The sequence below is a fragment of the Phyllostomus discolor genome, chromosome 8 (genome assembly GCF_004126475.2).
Source record: "Phyllostomus discolor isolate MPI-MPIP mPhyDis1 chromosome 8, mPhyDis1.pri.v3, whole genome shotgun sequence".
NCBI classification, from domain to species: Eukaryota; Metazoa; Chordata; class Mammalia; order Chiroptera; family Phyllostomidae; genus Phyllostomus; species Phyllostomus discolor.
The window spans coordinates 109256449-109281615 of NC_040910.2; the positions used below are offsets into that span (position 1 = coordinate 109256449).

The 25167-nt window shown below is 53.1% G+C and overlaps 2 protein-coding genes across 3 annotated transcripts in view; both read left to right on the forward strand.

The window, feature by feature from the left end:
* Positions 1–80: 80 nt before the first annotated feature.
* Positions 81–17495, forward strand: RAD51D (RAD51 paralog D). Its single transcript, XM_028520799.2, has 10 exons — positions 81–330; positions 651–712; positions 919–1037; positions 7974–8055; positions 8300–8434; positions 9124–9219; positions 12348–12438; positions 12550–12620; positions 13902–14066; positions 14499–17495. The coding sequence occupies exons 1-10, from the start codon at positions 249–251 to the stop codon at positions 14562–14564; spliced, it is 969 nt and encodes a 322-aa protein (XP_028376600.1). The 5' UTR covers positions 81–248; the 3' UTR covers positions 14565–17495.
* Positions 17496–20092: 2597 nt separating this feature from the next.
* Positions 20093–25167, forward strand: part of RFFL (ring finger and FYVE like domain containing E3 ubiquitin protein ligase) — a 62345-nt gene continuing 57270 nt past the window's right edge. For both annotated transcript variants that reach the window (XM_028520413.2, XM_036034072.1), the window contains exon 1: positions 20093–20312. The gene's annotated coding sequence lies outside the window, so the exon portion shown is untranslated. The remainder of the gene's footprint in view (positions 20313–25167) is intronic.

Here is a 25167-nt window from a genome sequence, read left to right on the forward strand (position 1 = left end):
AACAACCTGTCGCGGGAGGCCGCGCACCCACCCCTTGCGGCCAGCAGATGGCGCTGCCGGCCCGGCTTTGAGGCCTGGAAGCCGGAAGCGGCAGCCGGGCCGGACCGGCGGGCCCTGGGCGCCGGGGACCCCACGTGGGGCCGTACTCTCCGCGCCGCCGGCCCCCGATCCAGAAAGGGGCGCCGAGGGGCGTCTGCAGAGGGCATTGCGGGTGTCCACTGGACTGGAGGCCCGGGGCCCCAGGGAACATGGGCGTGCTCAGGGCCGGCCTTTGCCCAGGCCTCACCCAGGACATGGTCCAGCTTCTAAGGAGCCACGGAATCAAAACAGGTGACCGCGTGCGCGTGCCACACAGCTGAGCACACCAGGGAGGCCGGCCCCACGGCCCTGGCACACCCGGGGGGGTCCGCCTGCTCCCCACCCTTGTGGAGAGGCTGGGGTGGTGGGCGTGGTCGAGCCCAGCCCCAAGCAGGGCAGAGCCCCTACTGTGTGCCTGGCACCACGCCTGGCCCTGCGGCTCTGTTAGTTCTGGCAGGCTTCCTAAGGGGGCCTGCCCCAAGGTAGAATTGTCACCCCATTTTACAGACGGGGAAAGCCAAGCATGGGAAGCCCCGCCTTCCCTGTCAATCAACCACTCGTTTTGTTTTCAGTGGCGGACCTGGTTTCCGCAGACCTGGAGGAGGTAGCTCAGAAATGTGGCTTGTCTTACAAGGTGAGCTGATGGTCTCGTCCCACACCTGGGCGTCTGTAAATATCTGTCCCCGAGCAAAGGGATCCCAGAGATCCATGAGTGGGGAGGGGCATATGGGACTCCGGGTTGCCCCTCCCTTGTCTGGTCGTTGCTCATTCCTGAGCTCTCCGCTCCGCGGGTGGAAGTGCCCCTGGCTGCGTCCTGAGCTGCCCCCACCCCTTCGGCAGGCCCTGGTTGCCCTGAGGCGGGTGCTGCTGGCTCAGTTCTCAGCTTTCCCCTTCAATGGCGCGGATCTCTACGAGGAACTGAAGACCTCCACTGCCATCCTGTCTACCGGCATCGGAAGGTTTGTGTGTGTATTTTGGGAAGAAGGGGAGAGGCAGGAGGACGTGGATGCTTCCGACTTGGCTTTTGGTGCTTGAGTCTAGACAGAGCAGGGCTTCTCAAGCAGGGGAGAGGCCAGCATGGACCTACGGACAGGGCTTCTGAGCTCTTACCTTCCTGCAGGGTTTGGGACCTCACACTCCCAACATTCTGGGGCGCGTCATCATTCGCTGGTGGGGCAGTGGAGGGGGCTGGGGGATGTCCTGTGGGCTGCAGGATTCCTTCGCCTCTCTCCCCTAGACGCCGGTAGTGCCTCCCTCCTCCCCAAGTTGCAACACTCAGGCATGTCTCCAGTCTTTGCCAGATGACCCCGAGGGGCAGAATTGCCCCTGGTTAAGAACCGCTGCTCTGAAACACGAGATGTCGGGATTTTGTTGTTACTCAGCAGATCAGAGCACCTCTTCTCGGGCTCCCTGTCCTATTTCACTTAAGGAGGGGACGAGAAGGAACATGCAGGGCTTGCATTTACTGAGTGCCTCGTGTCTCCCAGCCACTGAGGGCAGGTTATACAGTCTCCTCACAGTGTGCGTTAGTGATTATTAGCCCCTTGAGTTGAGCCCAGGGGGAGCGAGGGGTGGATTTGGGGGGGCAGCCCTGGGGTGCTCAATTCTCGCCCCACACTCTGCAGCAGAAGGGGACGAGACTACGAAGGAGCAGTCACATGCCGCTGTGCCGTTTGGAGAGGGGAGCCACTTTGTGACGGGGGTGGGGGGGGTCTGACCCCTTCCCGCCTGCCGGGGCGGAATTGGGTGAAGAACTCCGCAACCGCAAAGGTCTTCGGGGTGGTTTGGCCCTTGCTGCTTTCACGACGTGGCCCACTCGGCAGGGTCCACCTAGCGTGGTGCCTGCGCCTCCTGGTCGGGGGGCTGAGTCTGTTACCCGTCAAGCACCGGCGGAGGGCCTCCTGGTTGCCGGCCACCTGCAGGCTCCTGCACTTAAAGGAGTGTGGGGCGGAGACAAGAGCGTGGGCCCGACAGACAGGTGCAGGAGGGAGTGATGATTAACAGGAAGCAGGTGTGGCCTTTGGGCCCCGGGAGCTTAGAAAACCAACACACTCAGAGGAAGCGTTCAGCTGGTGCCCTGGCAGGGCTGCAGCTGCCGTGGGCCACTGCTGGGGAGAGCAGGGTGGTTCAGGAAGGTTCTGTGGAGGAGGCAGGCCTTGGGTGTTGAGGAAGGGGGGGCTGGATTTCTCTGGGCGCTCACCGAGAACCGGGCACCGTGTGTGCACTTCATAGGGTGTTTTTTCATGTGATCTTCACAACCACTCCTGAGTGCATTATAGTGAAAACCACTCGTCAGCAGGCGAGGCCGCGGGGACTCAGGTCCAGTGGCTTGCTCCAGGTCACGCAGCCAGTAAGTGGCAGAGCAGACACTTGTCATCATCGCTGTCACGCGCCTAGGTCTAAAAACCTGACTATAACTTGTCTGCCCTGTTTCCTCCCTCGAGGCAACTGGCTGTATTGGGGAAGCAGAGCTGCAGGCCATGTGGCGGGAGGTGTGCAAGGTGGGCGGGGCCAGGGAGGCTGGCAGGAGACAGGCCTCGGGGAGGCCTGGCGGAGCTGGAGAGCGGGCGTCAGATCTAAGGCAGGTGACGTGCGTTGATGAGGAGTTGCAACAGGCCTTCTTGCCAGGCGGGGTATGGGTGTGAGGAATCAGAAGTGACCGCCCGGGTTTCTGCCTTCCTCGTGCCAGTCTGTGGGCCGTTCATGGATGTGACTTGAAAATTTTTTTAAATTAATTTTTAGAGAGACAGAGGAAGGGGGGGAGGGAGAGATGTGTTGTTCTACTTATTGATGCATTCATTGGTTGATTCTTGTGTGCGCCCTGATGGGGGGATTGAACCTGCAACCTTGGCGTTTTAGGACAACACTCGAACTAACAGAGCTACCCCAGCCAGGGCTGGATATGACTTTTATTGTTTAAAGATTTTATTTATTTACTTTTTGAGGGAGAGGGGAAGGGAGGGAGAAAGAGAAGGAAAGAAACATCAATGTGTGAGAGATACACAGCTGCCTTTCACACACTCCCCCAATTGGGGACTTGGCCCCCCAACCCAGGCATGTGCCCTGACTGGGAATCGAACCAGCAGCCTTTCCGTTCATAGGCCGGTGCTCAATCCACTGAGCCACACCAGCCAGGGCCGGATGTGACTTTTAAAAGGGAAGGGGGAGGGAAGTTCTTTAGCCAGAAATTTGGGAAATGCTGCATTAGCTCCAATGAAAGAGGTTTCTTTGCCGTGGGCCTCCTCAGAGCCTTTGGTGCCGACATGCTGCGGGGATCTTTGTCAGGGACGTGAAACACCTGTGGAGCTCGGGGCTCGGAAGACGCTCTGTGGGTTGGGGGAGGTGGGTGGTTCTTTGAAGGCCAGAGCAATGGCTTGTCTGTCTCTGTATCTCCCTCGTCTTAGAATAAGGCCTTCAGGAAACTGGGGGGGACTCAGGCAATGTTTGAATGAATGGCCGATAGAATGCCTAACAGCCAAATCAGAGGGAGAGGTGGAGGGTAAGCCCCAGAAGTCATTCGTATTCGGACCAAGCGGTGAATCTCAGGAGTTCTGCTCCCCGAGGCCAGCTGGGGTCTGTCTCCGTGCACACCTGCCCAGCCAGAGCTGATTGGCAGGAAAGGCCTCTAGGCGGTGGGAGATGTGGAAGAAACACTGGTGAGAAGGGGCTGGGAGGTGGGTTTGGGGATGTCTTAGGCAGAGTGGTCCTCACTGCTGGGAATGAGCTTGATTTTTGGCTGGAGAGTCATGACCAGCGGTTTAGAACCTGCACATTTGAATCACCTGGGCAGCTTAAGACACGTTTACCCCTGGGTCCCACCTGACTCAGCTGCCCTAAGCCAGGGGATCCCCAACTCGCCCTCACGTTACCATCGCCCAGGAACTTTTTTTTTGAATGGATGGATTTTTATTACAAATTCCCCCACTGTTAGCAGAGCATTATAAAAATTGTTAGCAGAGCATTATAAAAATTGTTTCAATAACATTTAGTGTTTTTCTGATTATAAAAGTAATACATACTCATAATAGATCATGTGCAACACGCAGAAACACAAAGGAAAAATAAAAACCGTCTCGGTGATTTCAGCTTCTTGGTGTTCATGCAGACATTTGCTTTGTAAGATTCACGTCGGGTAGCACACGCACACGGCTACCTCTTGTCTCCCATGTCTTGACACTTCCCCAGTGTCTTTAACAAGTCTTCAGGTCATTTTAATGGTCATAGAATATTATGTAATATGTGTAAATCGCAATTTACCCATAATTATCCAACCAGTTGCCAATGTGGAAATTTCCAGCTTTTGTCCTATAATTCATTCTTTCAAGAATATTTATTTATTTCATTTTTTTAGGAACACTTATTAAGCGCTTACTTGAAACAGACCAAAGCCCAAGCCGCCACCAACAATGGAATCGCTCTCTCTAGGGGCGGGACCCAGGCATTAGTTTTTTTTTTCCTGAAGTTCCCCGGTGACGGGTGATGCCGGTGACATCACGGCGCAGGCGCAGCTGGTCCCCACCTCTTTTGAAACCTCCTTTGGCGATTGTCATTAGGCAGGCAAGGTGGAGACTCTCTGGCCTAATGGTTTTCGAGCTGAGCGTGCATCCAAATGACCCGGAAGCTTTGCTGGGACTCAGGTGCTGTCTCCGCCCCCAGGAAGGGCCTGAGAGTGTGCATTTCTCACCAGGTCCCGGGGTGGGGGCATGGGAGAGGGGCGTGCCGGTCTGGGGGCCATGCTGGGGGAAGCACTGCTGTAATGGGACTGGGGTTCGCTGATCACAGTGGGGGGAAGGGGGTCCCGGAGCGGTAGAGGCCGGGTGCCTTTCAAACAGGTGCCTATTGGACAGACAGGGTGAGCACAGTTGTCCCAAGGAGATACAGGGCTGCCGTGGGGACCAGCCCTCGCGGTTACCTGCGACTGGTGGGGGCCCGTGGTTATAATCACAGGGTCCCCGGGACTGGAATCGATTGGGTGCTTACTAAGGTGCTTCTTGGCCTATGCAGAGTGGTCATGGGAGGTCCTCAGAACTGTTCTGGGGGCTGGCGCCTGCGAAGGTGAGTGCGGGCGTAGGAGGAGGATGCTTGCGGTCAGGGCGTGGCGGCGCTGGTGCAGGCTCTGTGGGGGAGGAGGGTCTTCAGCCTGTGGGGTGGGCAGCGCGTGCAGGCCGGTTGGTTGTCTGCGTCGTGGGAGTTCAAGGATAGAACTTGGATTGGGGATTGGCTGTGTCTTGAGTCTCATCCCAAGGCTTCCACGGCCGGAGCGCTGTTAATAATAGGGTCTAAACAGCACCACCCCATCGCTCACTGCTCCGGGCACAGTCACTGCACGGCTCCTGGTTTAAGGCACCCAGCCAACGTTGGGTTGTGATAGTGAGCAAGGCCCAGCTCTTGCCCCAGGGGACTCTGGGCTGCATGGGGAAGGCAGACAAAAATAAGCAAACAAAATAATTCCAAATCCTGGAACCACCAGTACCGAGTGAACTCAGCAAGGTGGCTGGAGGTAAGAGTAACGTGTAAAAAATAATTGCGTTTCTATACACTCAAAATGAACATGTGGAAATGAAAGTTAGAAACACAATACCATTTAACATTGCTTCCAAGAAAATGAAACACATAGGTCTCCCTCTGACCAGACAGGGATCGGATCTGCATGCCCAACACGAACAATCGCTGATGAGGGAAATCAAAGAGGACCCGGGTAAGCGGAGGGACATCTGTGGACCGGGACACTGAGCACCCCAGAGACACCAGTTCTCCCGAAAACGATGGATAACTTGAACGCGGTTCCTACCGAAAACCCCAGCAAGGCTATTTGCAGAAATAGGCTTATTCGAATAATTGTATGGAAGAGCCAATGGCCTAGAACAGCTAAAACAATTTTGAAAAAGAAGAATAAAGGTGCAGGAATCACTCCCCCAAACAGTAAAGCTTACTGTACAGCCGCAGTAATCAAGACGAATGTGGCATTGCGAAGAGCCGGCTCTACAGATCGATGGAGTGGAATGGAGGACCCAGAAATAGACCCCAGACACGTCCAGCTGGTTTCGGACAAAGGCGCACAAGCACTTGGGTGGAGGAGCGATACAGCCTTCTGAACTGAGGGTGCCGGAGCTGTTGAACATCACGGGTAATAAACCGATGAACCTGAAATTGGACATGGATCATGGACTTCAATGTAACACTTTAAACTGTTAATCTTTTAGAACAAAACAGGAGACAATCTTTGGGAACTGGGACAAGGCCAGGAGTTCTTAGATTTGAAATGAAAGTAGGAGCAGCAAAATCCGTAATTTTTTACATAAGAAAGTCAAAATGAAACACTAGTTAGTTGAAACGAAAAACTTTTACTCTGCAAAAGAGGATGCAAAAACAAGCTATGGAGTAGGGAAAATATCTTTTTTAAAAAAGATTTTATTTATTTATTTTTAGAAAGGGAAGGGAGGGAGAAAAAGAAACACCAATGTGCGGTTGCTGGGGGCTGTGGCCTGCAACCCAGGCATGTGCCCTGACTGGGAATCAAACCTGTGATGCTTTGGTTCGCAGCCTGTGCTCAATCCACTGAGCTATGCCAACCAGGGCTGAAGTAGGAAAAATATCTTAAAGCCACATAGTCAACAAAGGACTTGCGTCTAGAATATCTAAAAAATTCTTCAGCCTCAGCAGTAGTGCAATCTAATTAGCAAATGGGCAAAAGGCATGAACAGACATTTCACCGGAGGGGGCACACAGGTGGCAAAGAATCACATAAAAGGGTGTTCAGCATCATCGTTCATTAGGGAAATGCAAATTAAAACCCCAGTGCGACAGTACTGCACTCCTATCAGAATGGCTAAAATAAGCGATGATGATAACACCGAATACTGCTGGTAAGGATGCGGAGAAACTGGATCATTCGTACATTGCTGGAGGAAAAGTCACATGGCAAAGCCACTCTGGGAAATAGTGGTTTCACATAAAATTAATATGCACTTACTTTTACATCCCAGCCACGTATTCTTGGGCATTTATTCCAGAGCAATAAAAACGTAGGTTCACGCAAAATCTGCACACAAATGTTCATAGCAGCTGTATTTGTAATGGTCCCAAACTGGAAACAGCTGCAGTGCCCCCCAGCGGGAGGACGGGGTATGGACGTACCATGGAGTGTCGCTCTGTGACAGCAAGGAGCAAACTCGCAGCACACATGACAGCCTGGGTGGGTCTCCGAGGAATGGTGCTGAGTGAAGAAGCCAGTCACAGCGGTTACATGCCTTATGATGATTCTACGTAGGTGACATTCTTGAAATAACGATAGAGGTGGAGAACAGGGTAGTGGTTGCCAGGGGTGGGAGGCTAGGCGTCGGGGGAGGGACATGGTTATAAAAGGGTAGCACAGGGGAGCCTTGTAGGGCTGGAAATGTTCCGTGTCTTGACTGTGGTGTTTGCATAAGCATACGTGGAGACACGTGATCAAATGGCGTAGAACCGTACACACAGACACACGTGAAAGTAACATTGGTGAAACCGGAGTAAGCTCTGCGGACTCCGCCAGTGTCAGTTTATGGTATTGTACGGAAGTACAGTTCATCGCATCATGCAGGGGAAACCTAGGTGAAGGGTACATGGGACCATCCTGTGCATTTTTTTTTTGTGCAACTTCCTGTGAATCTATAATTATTTCAAAGTTAGAAAAATGATCAATATTATTGAGGAAACCCACGGGGGCTGAGATGGAGAATGCAAGGCAGACCCGATGGGGCGGCAGGGACCTCTGTGGAGAGATGGTTGTTTAAGCCACTGTCTCAGGACAGGGCCAGTGCTTGCAAGGGATGTCGTGTTTTTCTTCCTGGCTACTGCTTCCCTCCCTGCTCTCCGGTTCCCTGGGTTGATTCTCCTGCTTCCTCTTCTGCCCTCAGCCTGGACAAACTGCTCGATGCTGGTCTCTACACTGGAGAGGTGACCGAAATCGCAGGAGTCCCGGGTAGCGGCAAAACCCAGGTAACACCGGCAGCCTGCAGCCAGGAGGATTGGGGGAGGTCGGTGTGTGGTCCTGGGCCCCTGGGGAAGCTTCGGCCAGCAGCATGTGACTCAGAGCTTGGAAGAGAGAAGGTGAGTGGTGAGAAGTGGGTTTTGAACTTGGCCCGTTCTCATCCCTGGGATCTGAACTAGAGTTGGTGGGGAGCTCCCATTCTGGGCAGTGTTTGAGGGGTCAGATTCACCCAGTGCCTTGTCTCTGACTCAGGTATGTCTTTGTGTGGCTGCAAACGTGGCCCATGGCCTGCAGCAGAACGTCCTGTACGTCGATTCCAACGGAGGGCTGACTGCCTCCCGCATCCTGCAGCTACTTCAGGCGAGAACCGCAGATGAGGGAGAGCAGGTAAGGGGCAGGGGGGCTGGGTTCCCCCGAAGCTCGGACACAAAGACCCCCCATTACCCTTACATTGTAAGAATGTCGGCCATTTAGATGAACAGCCTTTTCTGGGTTTGCAACTTGCTGCTCCGCCAATACTTCCTGTATCCTTCAAGCCTCCCTGTTACGGCACCATCCCAGCTTGGATTCTGCCCACGCCATCCTCCTGGGAAACCCAGCTCCTTGCATCCCTCAGTCCAGGCCTGGCAAACACTTGGCATCACTGGGTCTTCCCTGTTTCTTTTTTTTTTTTTTAAGGTTTTTATTTATTTATTTTGAGAGGGAGGGAGGGAGAGAGAAATCAATGTGCGGTTGCTGGGGGTCATGGCCTGCAACCTAGGCATGTGCCCTGACTGGGAATCGAACCTGCAATGCCTGGGTCGCAGCCCACACTCAATCCACTGAGCCACGCCAGCCAGGGCTCTCCCCCGTTTCTTGCCCATAGCAGACACCACTAGTTAGTCCATTCGCTCTTTCCCTCTGTGCCCTGCCTTGGCTTCGCAGCTCAGCACCCAGGCGGCCACCACAGTGACAGCCGGCCCGTGAGACAAAGCCCGCTTGCCTTCCCGGACCTGAGTCCTGCTCCTCAGCCTCAAAGTCCCCCTTCACCTTGCTCGGCCCTGCTCCCTCTTACCCATCGCCCCCTCTTCTCTCAGGCAGGAGCTCTCCAGAGAATCCAGGTGGCGCGTGCCTTTGACGTCTTCCAGGTGTTGGACGTGCTGCAGGACCTCCGAGGTGCTGTAGCCCAGCAGGTGAGCCTGCTGTCCGGCCCCGCCCTGCCCTGGTGCTCGCTGTTCGTGGGCAGGTGTTCTCTTAGAGACTCTCTGGGGATGCAGAGGTGCCATCTGGCGACCCCAGCTGTGCTTGTGGCTCCCAGGATGGGGTTCCGAGTGCCTCCTCGTTTACGTGCTCCTCTCGCCCACTAGACAGTAACCCCGTGAGTGCAAGGACCGTGTCGCATTCGTCTCTGCAGCCCCCACGGGACCAGTGCTCAGCTGCAGATAATAGAGTGTGGCTGACAGACACGCACACACTCGGAGGGCATCTGATGGCCTCCGATGCGTCTGGGGGCCGGCAGGGCCACACTGTTAGGGCTCTGGGTTGGTGCGTCTGATTCTCGCGCTCTTTGCTCTTGTGACCGCAGAGTGGCTGCTCTCGCTGTCACTCTGGCCTTGTGTTTTCACATGTCCATGTCCACGTTCAGGGTGGGGAGAATAGGTGTTGCGTTGGCCAAAAAGTCTGTTTAGTGTTTTTCACCAATAACTTTGTCACCAAAGTCTGTTTTCACCAAAAGTCTGTTTGGTGTTTTTCATTTTCACCAATAACTTTATTGATTTGGATGCTTTGGGTACGTCGTCTATCTCCTGCTATTGGCTCCTAGTGGGGAGAGAACAGGGTGCTGCTAACCATCTTCCAGTGCATGAGGCAGCCCCACAGCAAGGAATTGTTTGGCCGAAATGTCAGTAGCACCAAGAAACTTCGCAAACCACATTGACATGTTCAGCCTGTCACAGCACCTCCTCCATTCACTGCACAAATCTTTTTTTGCGTTTCAGTTGCGTTTTTACCTTTCTTAAGATGATAAACCATAATACATAAAAAATGTTGCATATTTTCTTCCATCTTCAATATTAAAATGGCTGCACAGAAACTCACCCATTTTGATGGAGTTTTTTAATGCCTGTGGGTATGACAGCTGTCACAGTGCTGTCTAACAGAATTGTTTTGAATTAAATTAAGGACAACTAAGTGCTACTAGAGCCATTGTACAGAAAAAAAACTTGGCGAACTTATTGGCCAACCCAATACTTTGTAATCCCTTCACTTCTTCAACCCTTCCCCACAAGCCCCCTCCCATCTAGTAACTGTCAAAATGTTCTCTGTATCTGTGAGCCTGATTTTGGTCTGTGTGTGTGTTTATTTTGTGTTTTAGATTCCACATATAGGTGACATCATGTGACATTTCTCTTCCTCTGACTTATTCCACTCAGCACAGTGCCTTCTAGGGCCTTCCATGTGGTTGCAGGTGGCAAGGTTTCATTCTTTACTACCTGAGTCATATTTTATTGTATATATGCACAACTTCTTTATCCATTCACCTGTTGATGGACATTTAGATCGCTGCCATATCTTAGCCATTGTAAGTAATGCTGCAATGAATATATTATGCATATGTCTTTTCAATTTAATGTTTTGGGTTTCTTCAGGTAAATATGTAGAAGTGGAGTTGCTGGGTCCTTCATTGTCTTTTGTTATAGTCTTTTTTTTAAATTAAAGGTTTTATTTATTTACTTTTAGAGAGGGGAAGAGAGGGAGAAAGAGAGGGAGAGAAACATCAATCAGTATGTGGCTGCCTCTCATGCGCCCCCTACTGGGGACCTGGCCTGCAACCCAGGCATGTGCCCTGACTGGGAATTGAACCGGTGACCCTTTGGTTCGCAGACCTGTGCTCAATCCACTGAGCTACACCAGCCAGGGCAACATGCAATCTTATATAACATAACATGGTCACGGGAGTGATGTCTCGTTCCCTTCGCCATATAGCACCGCCTGATTAAGACAGTGACTCTCCAAGACCTTTGACATTTTATTAGTCAGAGAAAGCCATGGGACTCATCCACGGTCAAGGGCGGGAGCGGGGGTTGCTTATCCAAGGGCTTGAGGACCTAAAGGTGGGGCACACCGGGGGCCACCTTAGGGTGTCCCCGCCACAGATGACCTGACAGCCCCACAGCTACAGGCGGGGAAAGGCTTGCCGTCCCATGTTAGCCGGAGATTTCACCCTGCCTCTCCCCAAAAGTGAGGCGGGCTAAGCCAGGTTCAGTTTTACCTCCTGTCCTTGGGGCCGTCCTCTCTTAGATAAGCTGCTGACAGGCCCAGAGTTGGTCAGTGGGCGGTGAAGGGAGACACTCCAGAGAAAGAGCGGAGGGTGCTGGCTGTCCCAAATTCGGCTGACATGAAGCGAAAAAAAAAGTTGAGTTAACAGAACCAGCAAATGACTTGGGCATAAGAAGTAAGGGGGCCCTGGCCGGTGTGGCTCAGTGGACTGAGCACCAACCTGTGAACCGAAAGGTCAGCAGTTCGATTCCCAGTCAGGGGGGCACAAGCCCGGGTTGCGGGCCAGGTCCCCCCCTTGGGGGCATGCGGGAGGCAACTGATCCATGCGTCTCTCCCACACTGCTGTTGCTCTCCCTCTCTTTCTCCCTCCCTCCCCCCACCTCTAAAAATAAATAAATAAAATCTTGAAAAAAAAAATAAAAAGAAGAGGCAAGGGAGAAGGGAAGCATCAAAGACAGTTTAGGTCCAGGCAGCCGGGAGGGTGCTAATGGCTGTGTAGAGACGGAGAAGTGTGGTTTCAACAGATGGCTGTCTAGATAAGCCTATATTTGGAACCATTTTCGATAAGGAGGATGAGCCCTAGAGGCAGAGCTAGAAGGAGACAGTGAAGTAGAGAGAAAACTCAAGTCCCAGGAGGTTGGGAATTTGGGGGGTAAGCAGGAGAGAGGGAAGAGCGGCCTGACGAGATGGTGGGGGCCGGCCATGAGGAGTAAGACGGCCGCTGGGAAAATCCCTGACCAGGGGCCACAAGCCTCCGCACAGGGAACTCTCACATTTCATTAGCTCAGGCTGTCTGGGATGTCCTGTGACTTAAACCCTCTCTGTCCACCCAGGTATTCAGTAAAATCTGTTAGACGTGCAAATGGGGTTAGAGAAAAGACATTTACTGGAATTTGGGGACCCCTGGGCGTGGGTGTGCGGTCAGGGAAGGTTCTTACCAGTTTGTGGGAGGAGCAAGCTGGCCCTCTAAGGGGACTCCTCTAGGGAGCCCTCTAGAGGCCGAGTGGCTCATCGCCGTCCCTGCTTCCCCTCAACCCTTTAGGTGAGCGATTCTGCAGGGACTGTGAAGGTGGTGATTGTGGACTCGGTCACCGCTGTGGTGTCCCCACTCCTGGGAGGTCAGCAGAGGGAAGGTGAGTGCTGTGTGTGGCAGAGCCCAGGGAGTCAGGGATGTGGTCCCGCCTCCCGCCGGCCGGGCCCCCACTGCCCCCTGCCCTCCTCCTCCTCCGCTTCTCCCCCTCCAGGCTTGGCCTTAATGATGCAGCTGGCCCGAGAGCTGAAGACGCTGGCCCGGGACCTCGGCGTGGCGGTGCTGGTGAGGAAGTGTGCTTGGCCGGCCGTGCTTGGCTCAGCCCTCGTTGCTAGGCTTTCCCCAGGGGGAAGAGGAACATGACTTCTAGCTATAGCTAGAAATTTTTTTTTTCCTTAAATAGAAGCTTCTTTATTTCCCTTAAACGGCAGCTTCCGAACCTCCCCCCACACAAGTGGCCCTTTAGGAAAGGGTCACAGCCCAGCTTCCCTGGGCCATGCAGAGCTCTGGACCAGGAGGGGTTCGGTCCACAAGCAGCCCAGGCAATCAGGGGCGGTCTTGTTTCTCTTCTCATTTTCTGTAGCGCAGGCGAGCTCACACGGCGTGCGTGCTTCCTGTTGGAAGCACGTTGTGTCCTGTCTCGTCACCCACGGCAGTCCCCTCACGGAGTGTTCCTGTCTCTCAGCCCCGAACCCCCGCCCCAGACAGCCTCTCGTCTGGCTTCCGTCTCCCCCAGCTTTGCCTTTTTTTTCAGAAGCTTCCTAGAAAGGGATCTTTTTGGTTTTAAAATTAGATTTTTCTGCTTATGGAGCAATTTCTTACAAGTCTGCATGCATGCTTCTCGTAGGGAGGGCAAAAATAAATATGAGTCAAGTTGGTACTCAGTCGCCACCTCTGCAGAAACCGTATTTTTACGTAGGTCCGTAGAATCTTCTTCCTCTGCGTATGTACACGTGCTTTCAACCAACTTTCCAAAAAGCCCGGAACTGTGTTTAAAAAAAACAACAACTTACCGTCTCATTCTGTTTCTCATGTCTTTAAAGATTCTTCCAGAATGCCATTTTTAGCAGTTACATATTATCTTGTTTAAACCCGTGTGGCAGGGTTTTCTTACCCATGACCAGCCTGGGGCAGAGTAGAGCTGACCAACTGGATCAGGAGCCCCTTTCCAGAACGCCCCCCACCCCCATGTACACCGGTGGCCCCCCTGACACATGGACGGACATGGTCTCGGGATGCCCATCTGTGGGGCTGGGGGTGTGGCCTCCCCTTAGGAAGCGCCGACAGCACGTCTGCTCGCTCCCAGACACGCGCCCGTCAGCTTTGCTGGCGTCAAGCCCGAGGCAGCGTGGTTTGGCGGGAAAAACTGTGCACGGGTCCTTTCCCAGGTCCTGGAGCCCAGGGTTCAAGGTCGAGGCAGGCTGGGGATGAGTGACCGGAGCCTCGAGGGGCGGGGCTTTTCTCCTCGCGGGCCTCGCGATCCCATCCGTAAAATGAAGCAGTAGGATCACGTGTCCTCTCTGCGCGCACGTTGCATCTGTGAGCCCTTGACTCTTTCTGCCGCAGGTGACCAACCACATGACCCGCGACCGGGACAGCGGGAAGCTCAGGCCTGCGCTGGGCCGCTCCTGGAGCTTCGTGCCCAGCACCCGGGTGGTCCTGGCCAGCGGCGAAGGAGCGGGGGCACCAGGCAGCCAGCGCACCGTGTGTCTGACCAAATCTCCCCGTCTGGTGAGCCAGCCCCCCGGGGGCGCATAGAACTCATAATAGTAATACTGATAAGTAACAATAAAACTGATAATGATAAAACTAAGCCCTGGCAGGGGAGTTCAGTTGGTTAGAGCGTCGTCCCGATACTCCAAGGTTATGGGTTCTAGCCCTGGTCAGGGCACGTACAAGAAGCCACCAGTGACTAGATAGGTGGAACAACAAATCAGTGTTTCTCTTTCTCTCGCTCTCTCACTCTCCTCTGTAATTGCTAAAAATCAATAAATTAAAATTATAATAAAACTAAAAAAATGGCGGGGGTCCTTGAGGGTGGTTTCTATGCCCATAGATTATCTTGCAGAGAAAGTCTTTGGTGCTGAGACCTTGCAACCGAAGACACTCCCCACTTGGGCTGCTTAACTCAAAAACTTACCCTTCCCTCCTGCCTTTTCCCAGCCAACAGGTTTCCAGGAGACGGTGGACTTTGGGACCTGGGGGACCCTGGAGCGGAGTCCAGCATGACAGGGAGAGCAGCTAGGACTGTGCTGCGGGTTGGCAGGGAGAGAGACCTCGAGGCCCCCAGCGGTCCCGTGCAGGAATGTTCCTGTCCGCTGCTGCTGCTGCTGCGTGGGGACTGCCGGGGAGGCTCTCGGGCCAGGCAGAGGAGACACACCTCAGTTCCCTCAGCTCCTCTGTCCGTGGGAACACACGGAGCTACTGGCGAGAGAGGACGCCGTGGCGGGAAGACCCAGGAATCCCTGCTGGAGCCAAGTTCTCTTCCCCCGTTTCTACCACGTATGTTTCCGGTGGGAGCCCCATGCACCCGGCCTGGGGACTCCCTGAAGGAGCGCACTGGTGACAGGACGGATAACCCTGCACGTCACCATCCCACCCGCCCTCCGTCCTGACGCGGGGCTGAACCACGAAGCGTGCCTTTGCTTCCCTCTCTCTCTTTTTTTTTTGCCTCCATAAAAGGAGGCTCTCTTCCCCTTAGCTCTGTCTTTGAGTTCCTGAGTTGAAGTAACCTTGTAAATGTAAAACTCTTCTCCCACCTATGTCCTGCTCTTAAAAACGTCAGAAGGAAATTCCCTGAGCCCCAGATCCACCTAATTTACCCCAGAAGGTTGTTTGTTGTTTTTTTTTTTCCAGTTTCCCCCAGTGGGGCCCCAGAGAACAGTTATTTCTCTTTCCCTTGCTGATTGGGTTTCACACACCTGCATGCATCACCAGGGCTGGGTGAGTCAGGGAGCTCCCTGCAGGCCCAGGGAGGTAATCTAGAGGAGGGACGGTGTGACCTGCTCCTGGAAAATCCAGCCGCTCATTTAATATGCATGGTGCCCTGTGGGGCCTCTCCCCGGGACAGAGTAACCAGAGGTGCTGAACCATGGCTGTGCCCATAAACAGACAGAGGAGGATTTGCTCAGTAAATAGAGCCAGCTGGGAAAATTGATGCTGGCATAAATAATACATGGCAAATCTAGTCTTCATGCAGAAATGCGTTGCCGGTGGCTCCGAGAGGCGATGTAATTACCCTTTTCTTCCTGCCAGCTGCACCACAGCCTCGTGCCCAGTGGATGCAACGACCCCCTTGTCTGTTAGCAGGACTGTGGCCATCCGTCTGCGAGCTGTAAGCCCGGCTGGGAGGAGAGGAGGACACCAGGGAAGGGAAAAGAAAAGGCCACGCAGAGAAATGATCGGGCTTACTGAACACATTTGTTTTTTTTAAAGGAAGGTTGCCTGTCTCGGTTGGAGAGCCTGTTGTGTAATTAATTAGTTGTGTGTTGGCCGCAGGAAAGGGGGGAGGCAGAGGCATAGATGGATGATATGACATTTAAAGGTGGTACACGCAGCAGGGCTAGAGGTAAGAAGCGTGGAGCTTTGGAAGTGCACGGCGCACTGGCGCGAGGGCGTCTGCCTGGGTGGGGGCGGGATCGGGGAGCCTGGGGGTGCTGCTACCCCCAGGGAACACCCCGGCGGAAATTAACCTTCAGTATCCTCACGCTGTGAGCGGTGGCATGTTGGCACATCTCCGCAACCATGGCAGCGAACTGTTGTACGTTAAGCTGGGAAGGGCATATCCCTGTGCCTCTTACCATTTGGCAGCCTGAGCCCATGAAGACCCCGCCAGCCAATCAAGCGCTCTTTTTTTGTGGAGCTCGAAGTCTTCTGTAATCTTTCTCCACGCGGCACTCCAGTCAGTCGGGCTTGGCATCCAGCGTGGAGCTGGTGGCCGTCTCTGGCCTGCGGAGGGCTCTGCCGAGGTTCCAGGTGCTGCGTCCCTGACTGAGGACCTAGCACAGTGCGATTTGAGAGGCCTGTGAAGATCCTCTGGCCCATCTTGCCATTTACAGAGAAGGGGACTGAAGCCCTGGTCTGGCTGGGGAGCTCAGTTGGTGAGAGCATCGTCCCAATACACTAAGGTTGTGTGCGCCATCTCCGGGCAGGGCACATATAAGAAAGAACCAGTGAGTGCGTGAATGAGTGAAACGACACATTGACATTTCTTGCTCTCTCTTCCCCTTCTCTGTCTCTACAAAATCAATGAGAAAAGAAAAGGAGCTGAGGCCCCAAGAGGAGGAATTGCAGTCCCGGTGGCAGAACCAGGCTGGGACCCAGAACTCCTGATTCCTAGGCCAGGGCTCTCTGTCCCACGTTGCCTTTAACTTCCTATCTGCACGGCTCTGTTCCCACTGGGGCACTTCCTCCAGCTGAATGTGCCACAGCCCTCATCTAAGTGGCTTCTCTGGCCATGGGAAGGCCCCCCCATCACTGCTCTGCCAGACCACCCAGTGACATGCCTGCAGGACCTGGCCCCTCACACTTGCTTCCTCCTGGGGCCTTGTTCTTAGACCAGGGCGTTAGCGCCCAGCGTGCCGCCACCGCACGCTGCTCTGGTCACGCCACTCTGGACGGTTCCCCAGGCCGGCTCTTCTACCCCAGTGGCCTCGACTCCCTTAGGCGCTGCCTCTGTCCACCCCCACTGCCCATTGCAGCTGGTGCACCCACCCTCACCTCCTCCCTTTTTTATGCCTCAACGGCGGTCCAGATGATTCAGGATCTTGGCATGAAAGATCCAGGTTCAAAACCCTTCTGGGCCCTTTCTGGCCGAGCCAATTAAGGTAATGTCTGTCTTAGTGGTTAAAATCTATGTTGCAGGGGAATTACATTTTCCTTATTGGTAAAACATGTCTCAGGGAAATTCAACAGATGATTAATGTAAAGCACCTTTCACAGGCACATAGTAGGTGCTTGGTCACTGGTGATTCTTCTGGCTCTTTGCCAGAACAAACAAATATCAGGGCACCAGGACTTCTAAGCCATGCTGCTGCTAATAAAAGAGAGAATGTGATTTATTTTTTTCACTACTGCTTGGGGGAAGGCACGGGCTTCATAAATATGTATTGGAAAGTACTTAGCAAATGAGGAGAAATAATAAAAATATGTCCCAGAAAACAGCTCCTATAAATATGTCACCCGGTAGACAAATTAGTGTTTTATTACTACTAAATACTATTGCTCGCAGAAAAGGATTTCAGATCACCAGCACAATGGGTGCGTTATTGACTGCCTCTGTGCGAGGGCACGATAAAGATGAAAAATAGTGACGGCGATCATGCGAAAGGCGGGGAAAGGAGGAGTGTGGGTGAATGCGGCCCTGAGATCGCCTGCCTCGGTGATGTGCGTATTGTTGAGCAGCATTCCGATGCTCTGGCTGTCACACGGGCCAGGGGGCTCAGGAAAAATGATTTCCACAGGACGTCGTGAGTCCAGACTTCAGTTACTGGGTTGCACAGCGGATTACGTGCACTCCCTTCAGGAAGGGAGCGCTCGTCTTGTGACCTTCGGTTTACAAAAGGACATCTCTCTTTGGCCCCACTTCATCCTTGTTTTGGATCTATGAACCTTCTGGGACGATCACGTGGAGAGGCTGGGTGGAGAACGCTGTGCCTTCGTCGCAGATCACAAATCTTTTTTAGAAATAAGAGAGGATGCTCAAGGTCCAGGCGTCTCAAGAGACAAGGAACCAGAGAGGGGAGAAAAGGAGACAATAAGTGCCTTCACGTGGAAAATAAAACCCTGAAGAGGAGCAGAGAGGACAGGGAATTGCATCAAGGAAAGTTACCAAGAGAGCCAGGTAGGAGAAAGGTGGGCACATTTATTCCAGGTGCAGGAGGCCTCTAGCAGGCCCCCTTGACTTCCTGGCAGTAGAAAGATCCAGTTTCAAATTCTAGCTCGGTCTTCTGTGAGGCTTTGGGTCCATACTTAATCTGCAGATCTTTGTGGGTATAATACTGCTCAGCCTGCTGGGTTGTTGGGAACATGAGACATCATACTTGTAAGGTGAGAGTCTGCACATAAAACTTTTTACTTTTCCTTGCGATATTCCTTATTTTAAAATGCAAAACAAAACAAATTGCTCAGAAGAACTCTGAGAGGTCTCCGTGGGAACCTAAAGCATAAGAAAATTAAGTGTCAGCAGACGCCCGTCAAAAGCATTAGGATTTACATTATTTTCATGACTAGGCATTTGCTCAGCCCACGGTGGCTAAGGATTCCCCATACAACCCTGGTGCTTTACAGTTGACTAAACCTAGAGTGTTAGCTCGTTAGGTTGTTTACGTCCTCGTTCCAACCTGCATTTCAGGGGCGAGGAGACAAGTGCAGGAAGGCACCCAGCTGGTGAGTGGTTTCATCAGCACCTCCTCATCACCCAGCTATTTTCGTTCTTCCACAGCCTTCCTCTGCCTGCGGTGTCCAACCTGCGGCCTGCAGGTCACATGCAGCCCAACACAAAATTGTAAATTTACCAAAAAACATTTTCAGGGGGTTTTTTTTGGTATTACATGTCACGGTGTATTTGATGTGTGGCCTGAGACAACTCTTCTTCCAGTGTGGCCCAGAGATGCCGAAAGGCTGGACACCCCTGCGGGGATCCTCACCCTCCTACTGTGAAACTAGCCAGTCCTGGGAAATGCTAGGTGTGGGAGGTGCTGTAGAGCCAGTGGGACAAGCATGGGTTTTGATATTGAGAACAAAAATTCTGAAATGTTTTAAATTAAATTACAGTGGGCTGGAGAGTAGGACAGAGCTGTTAGCCTGTTAATGGCTGGAGGCCAGGTGACAGACTGCTCACATTCCTGAATGTATGTTGCAGCTTTGAATCAACATCCACCCAGGTGGCTCCTAGCCCATTAAGATGAGCCATCGGATCTTGCAAGTGTGCGACTTTCAGGACTATTGCCTGAAACCAGTGAAAAGCAGTAAATATTTCTTTCCTATAGACTGTACCTTCATAGAACTAGCCCCGTCGCTCCGCCTTATCCCATTCCCCTTCTCTGCAGCCAATGTAAATTCTTTCCAAACAACTTGCATTTTTCTTCCCCCTGCGTGTCATATGGAGAAGAGCTCTGTCAGCTCCAGGACAGCGGGGACATGTTGCCTTTTCCACCCAGCGCTGCTGCTGATGGTTTAGATTTCACTCCCCGGGACCTGGTCCTGCAGGGCTGAATAAACCCTTTCTTTTAAAAAGGCTTTCAGCCACGGTAGTGAAGTTGGCTAATAATACCTCCCGGCTACAGGACATTGAATAGGCCAGTGAGCCCTCATGGGCCTCAGCTTCCTTCATCGTAATTTGGGGACCCTCACCTGCGTCCAGCAGGGTGAGGAAGGAGGGGATAGGCAGGTGAGGCAACTTTCAAACTTTTTGTTACGAAGCGAGGTCAGCGACGCTAAGGGTCTCGCCCACGGTCACCGAGCTGGCCCATGGCCTAGCTGAGACTCAGACCTGGACCCTCCACCTCCTCGCGCGGAGTTCGGTAACGAAGGCTGGGAGGAGAGCGGACCCTCTGATACCCGCAGCCCGCGCCCCGGCCCCGGTTTCAGGCTCGGCCCGCCCCTCCGCCGGCCGCCGGGGCTCCGCCAGGGGGCGCGCGCGCGCAGGCAGCGCAGGAGCCCGCCGCCGCCTCGCCTCTCTCTATGGTGGCTCGAGCGCGGCGGGAGCGGAGGCGCGCTCCCGAAAGGGGGCGGGGCCCGCTGGGGGCGGGGCCACGCGAGGGGCGGGAGCGGCCGGGCCGGCCGGCCGGGGATGGAGAGGGGGGGCCCACTTCCTGGGGCAGGCGGTGAGGATGTCGCGTCCGCCCCCCGGTACCCCTCAGCCCCGGAGACGCTGCGGCGGCGGAGCCTGGAGCCCCCCCGCCTGAGGCGTCCGCAGCCTGAATCCGGCCCCTCTCCTCCCCTCCCAGGTGCGGGCCGGACAGGCGGCCGCGGCAGGTGAGGAGGCGGCGGCGGGGGCGGCCCGCGGGGCGCCTGGCCTGTGGTGGGGTCCGGGGGGAGGCCGGGGTGGGGGCGCTGCTCCGCCTCGGGCTCGCGCGGCTGTGTGGTCTGCGGGCGCCCCCTCGGTGCCGGGCGCGGCCTGGGACTGACTCTCAGCGCCCCCCACGGGATGGGAGCCCCCGCGTCGCTGGAAGTCCCCACTGTAATCTGCACCTGTCCCATCCAAGTCCCCTCGAAGAAAGCATCCCCCTCCCCCGTGGGCGCGGTAACCGGGGCTGCGTAACCGCAGACATCCCCAAACGCCCCGCAGACGGCGGGTCCGGTGAGTTGGTGCGGGGAAGCCCCTGCTTTGCCCAGAGTAAACTGACCCAGGTGCGCGGCGGCGGCGGCCGGCCTCCCCCTTCGGAGAGGACCGCAGCCGGCCCGGCTTGTCCCGCTGCAGGAGCCCCGCGGGCTCCCGGGGAGAAGGGGACGGCGGCCGGAGTTGGAGGCTTGATGGAGAAGTTTGGGAGTGCGGCTCTGCCCTCGGGGTCCCCGGGTCTCTGTTTTGGGAGTTGCCCTGGGTTTGAGATGACGGTGTGTGGGAGGTCGCCAGGGGCTGAGACGGAGCCGGAGAGGGGAGGGGGGCGCTCGTCGCCGGCTGACCCGGAGACATTTGACCGGGCGTGGGGAGGCCGGGCCCGACGGACCGGGGAACCGGAGCCGCAGACGTCCGGCCGCTCGGAGCTGGATTTCAGGCCGGCCTGAGATGAAAACCGCGTCTCTCTCCCCCTCTTCGTGGGTCTGCCGTTCGTTCCAGGAAGGACTCGCTGCTCGGGTGATCAGGGAAGAGGGGACCGCGCTCCTCCCAGCCCGTCCCAGGGAGGCACTAGCGTTAGCTTGGAACTCGGGCTTTGCCCACGACTGTCACTTTGCACCCTGGCAGGAGGCCAGTGACGGAGTGAGCAAACATCGCAGGTGCGTGTGGCCGTCCCGGAAAGCAGTCAGCACTGTGTTCATCCATGTTACAGGTGGCTGGGGGGGACAGAGACTTCTGTCACCCCTGTGGCTGCCACATCTGTTCGGAGGAGCCTGGTGGTTTTCCCAGGGACAGTTCCAGGGACTGAAATGTGGCCAGGGCGGTCCGTGTATCGAACCACTTTTCTAGGAACAGAAGTAGGCAGGAGACACGGGTGCTGGGCTGAGTCTGTATACAGAGTCCTAGGGCTGGGAGCTGGCAGTAACGACCTCTTTCCTGTTGGGGTGTCTCGGGTTGGGCACTTTACTCTTTTTTTCCTGATTGCATTCTCTTTCATACTCAAGGAAATCTATAATGATGTGCGTTGGAGAAATTCTGTCAACTCTCCTAATCTGGACGTCAGAGTACAATTCAAAAATTACAGCTTATTGGGCGGTGTTAAAATGTTTGAAAAGTGTGCACGGCACTTGCAGATTGCTGTGGCGGGGTTCACTGAGCACGTGATTGCGTCTGAAGACGACGCCGTGTAATCTAGGACACTCCCTGTTTAATGTGTTGTATCTGACTGCAGGCCAGCTCACCGGGAGCTGCCCCACCAATCAGGCGGGTAGGTAGCTGCTGTCCCGACTGTGTACTCTGCGATCAGCGGCTGTCCATTCTCCACGTGGACTTAATTTAACCAGTTGCTAAAATGATACAAACAAAATGAGAGAGCCCTTCTCAGAATGCTTAAAATTAACTTGTTTTCTTCTTTTTTTTTTTTACACGTTTTATTGTTGTTCAAGTACGGTTGTCTCCATTTTCCCTCCCCCACTCCCTCCCACCCCAGCCATTGCCACCTCCCACCCTCCATCCTAAACCCCTTGGTGTTGTCCACGTGTCCTTTATGCATGCTCCTGGAAACCCCTCCCCCAAATTGAGTTGTTTTTCTAACTTTCCCACAGCCCAAGCCAGTTAACAGTAACTCTGCTTAGCACCATCTAGTAGGAATGCCTCTTTAAGGGTTTTTAAAATAGCAGTGGAAAAGGCATTTTCAGTTGCCAGCATTAAGGAAGACACACTAGCAACAGTATCAAAAAAAAAAGAAAAAAGGACAATTCCCCCTCTAATTACATGTGCAGTGTGATGTTTGACCCAGCCAAACCCATACGGAAGAGGGTTGTGCTGGGAGTGTCGGAGAGTACCCACATAACCCTGGGGTGTGTTAGAGGGACTAATGAATTCCAGCTTGATTTTTTTTTTACCCGTAATAGTATCTTTAATAATACTGCTATTGTTCTAGTGGGCCATTAGGGACATCAGACTTGTACTAGGCATAGTGTATGTTTTGGGAGGAAAGGTTAACCTCTGCACCTTGGAATCGTGAAACCCCTGCAATACAGAGCTGAGATACAATGTAGAGTTTGATGAGAATACATGGTTTAAATTGCTGTTGAGCTGCTTCACGATCATTATTACTGCGTGGAACGCTGACTGATTATTAGTTTTGTTTGGTTACTGGCTATTGGTAGTAGTTGTTTCTGTTTATGTAAGAAAGATTTTGGTAATTGTTAAGGCCGGCATTTAAATATCCAAACCCACAAACTCCCATTTTATTGGTCTGGTCACTTTCGTGTTTTGACTTTGTTATCCCTGGAGTTTTGAAACCCTAAAACCTGTTGGGCCCTTAATAGGATATCCTATTACGGTGTATTTCACAGGAAAGCCCTCCGGGTAGGTAGGGACCCTCATCTTCATGTGTTCAAAGACCTCAGCCGTCCGGTTTCCAGGTTTTGCCAGTTCAGGACAGTGGTTTTCCCTCACCCTGGAATGCCATTCTGCATTTAAACTCCTTGTCCTCCTCTCTGGCAGTTAGGAGGGTCTTGAAATTTCTCTGGTGTCTCTCACGTAGGTTGAATATACCCTTTTCTTGCTGCTTTGGGGCCTGCCGACGTTCTGAATTTGAGCTAAACAGTTGATTAAGAGTCCTGTATATTTTTAAGTATTTTCCTTTTTTGAAGCAAGCCTAAAGTCTGCATTTCCTCTGGGGGAAAACTAGCTCTTTGGATTTCATAGAAAAACAAAAGCTGTTTTTTTCCAGCTTTCTACCAATATGAAACCTTAACTTTCCCTTTCCTTCTGGTTTGGTCAGCGTTTGGGGGGGTGCGTGGGGGGGAATTGGAGGCACTGGCAGAGCCCGAAGTCTTCTAAGCCTCGAAAGAAGCTCACATCGTGTTCATTGTGGCTTTAGCCTTTTTAGCAGCTTTTACTGCGAGGAATTCCCAAAAGTCAGTGTTCCTTGAAAGATTTGGTTCCCAGCAGTTGGCAGCTGAGTCATCGAGGGTCTCCTTAAATACACAGATTTTCTAGTCTAGTCCCACCTCCTGGAGATTTTGATTGAGCAGGGAAGCCAGGACCATCATCTACATTTAAAAAAAACCTCTCTGGATCTTTCTCAAAAGCTCCCCAGGTGATTCTGATTTGTAGCAGGTCTGGGAGCCTCCACTGTGACTGTTCTGTTGCTTTGAAATTCTTGATACATTGGCAGTCCCTTTAAAAGCATCATATTATTCAGGATGTTTGATTCTTCTAGAGTAGTCCATTTCCCGGTCATGAGAGATAACAAGGAGCTTTTATAACTTTTATGTAAATTACTTCACCGAGAGGGCCCCGCCTTTGCTCCATTATCTCTCTGAGGTCACGAGGGAGGGTTGGTGAGAGTGGCTTCCTTTATTTCCTGAGTGGACGAATGAATGATAATGTGGAAAGGACTGGAAGTCCATCTAGTTACAATAATGCGTGTTGGGCAGGAGAGATGCCTGGGAATTCTCCGTGTGCAGGGTTTAAACATACAGGCAACTTGGCCTGTATTTCATGTCTACATAGTGGAAGTGCTTATGGAAAACAGTAAGACCTTAATAGTCGATCAAAGTTCATCATGGGTTCTTTGCCAAGTTCATGGAAAGAAGAGAAATTGCTGAGATACAGAGCCATCTGAGTTAAAGCAGAATTGGGGAACTGACTATGTTAGGAAAGTAAACTTGGGGAAAAGCCTCACAATGCAGGACTCAGACAGCTGTGACCTGGAATCCAGCTCCTGCCTCTGCTGGCCGCGCTCCTGTAGACCGAGGTGGCTTAGCCCCGGTGAGCTTCGTTTTCTTCGCCTGCAAGGTGAAAATAACGCCTGGTAGGGCTGTTACCCGGATAAAAAGAGAAAAATACGTTCTTTGTACATTGCCAGGAACTCAGCGATTGTTCTTCTCTCCCCCTTTCTTAGAAGATTTTTATTCTGTAGGCTTAAGGTGTCTTTCTAAATCCAGCCTCCTCTAGATCTTTATAGGAATATCTACTCAGCTCTTTTTTTTTAACTTGAAAAACTTTTTCAGTTAAAATTTGCATTCAGTATGACTTTGTATTAATTTCAGGCATACCACATAGTGATTAGACATGCTTGGACCTCACAGAGCGTCCCCTCCCGCCTCCGTGTTTCCAGTGCCCACCTGACACCATCCGTGATTACAATGTTATTGTCTATATCCCCTACGGCTGTACTTGACAGCCCCATGACAGTTTTGTAACTTTCAATTTGGGCGTCTTAATCCCATCACCTTTTTTCACCCGGTCCTCCCACCTCCCCTCCCTGGCCCTCCCCGGCCCTCCCCTCCGGCAACCGTCAGGCTGGTCTCTATATCTGAGTCTGTTTCAATTTCGTTCGTTTATTTTGTTCTTTCGATTTCACATGCAGGTGAAATCATTCGGTGTCTGTCCTTCGACCAGCTCTTTCAGAAGACAGTATGAAAGAGTGAGGACTAGAGTTCAGTAGAGAATATGGGTAAGAAGAATGAGTTTTACACTTAAAAAAATTTTTTTTTAAAGGTGTGGCGTGCAGGCTTGTATCCAGAGTGGCTGTGGCTG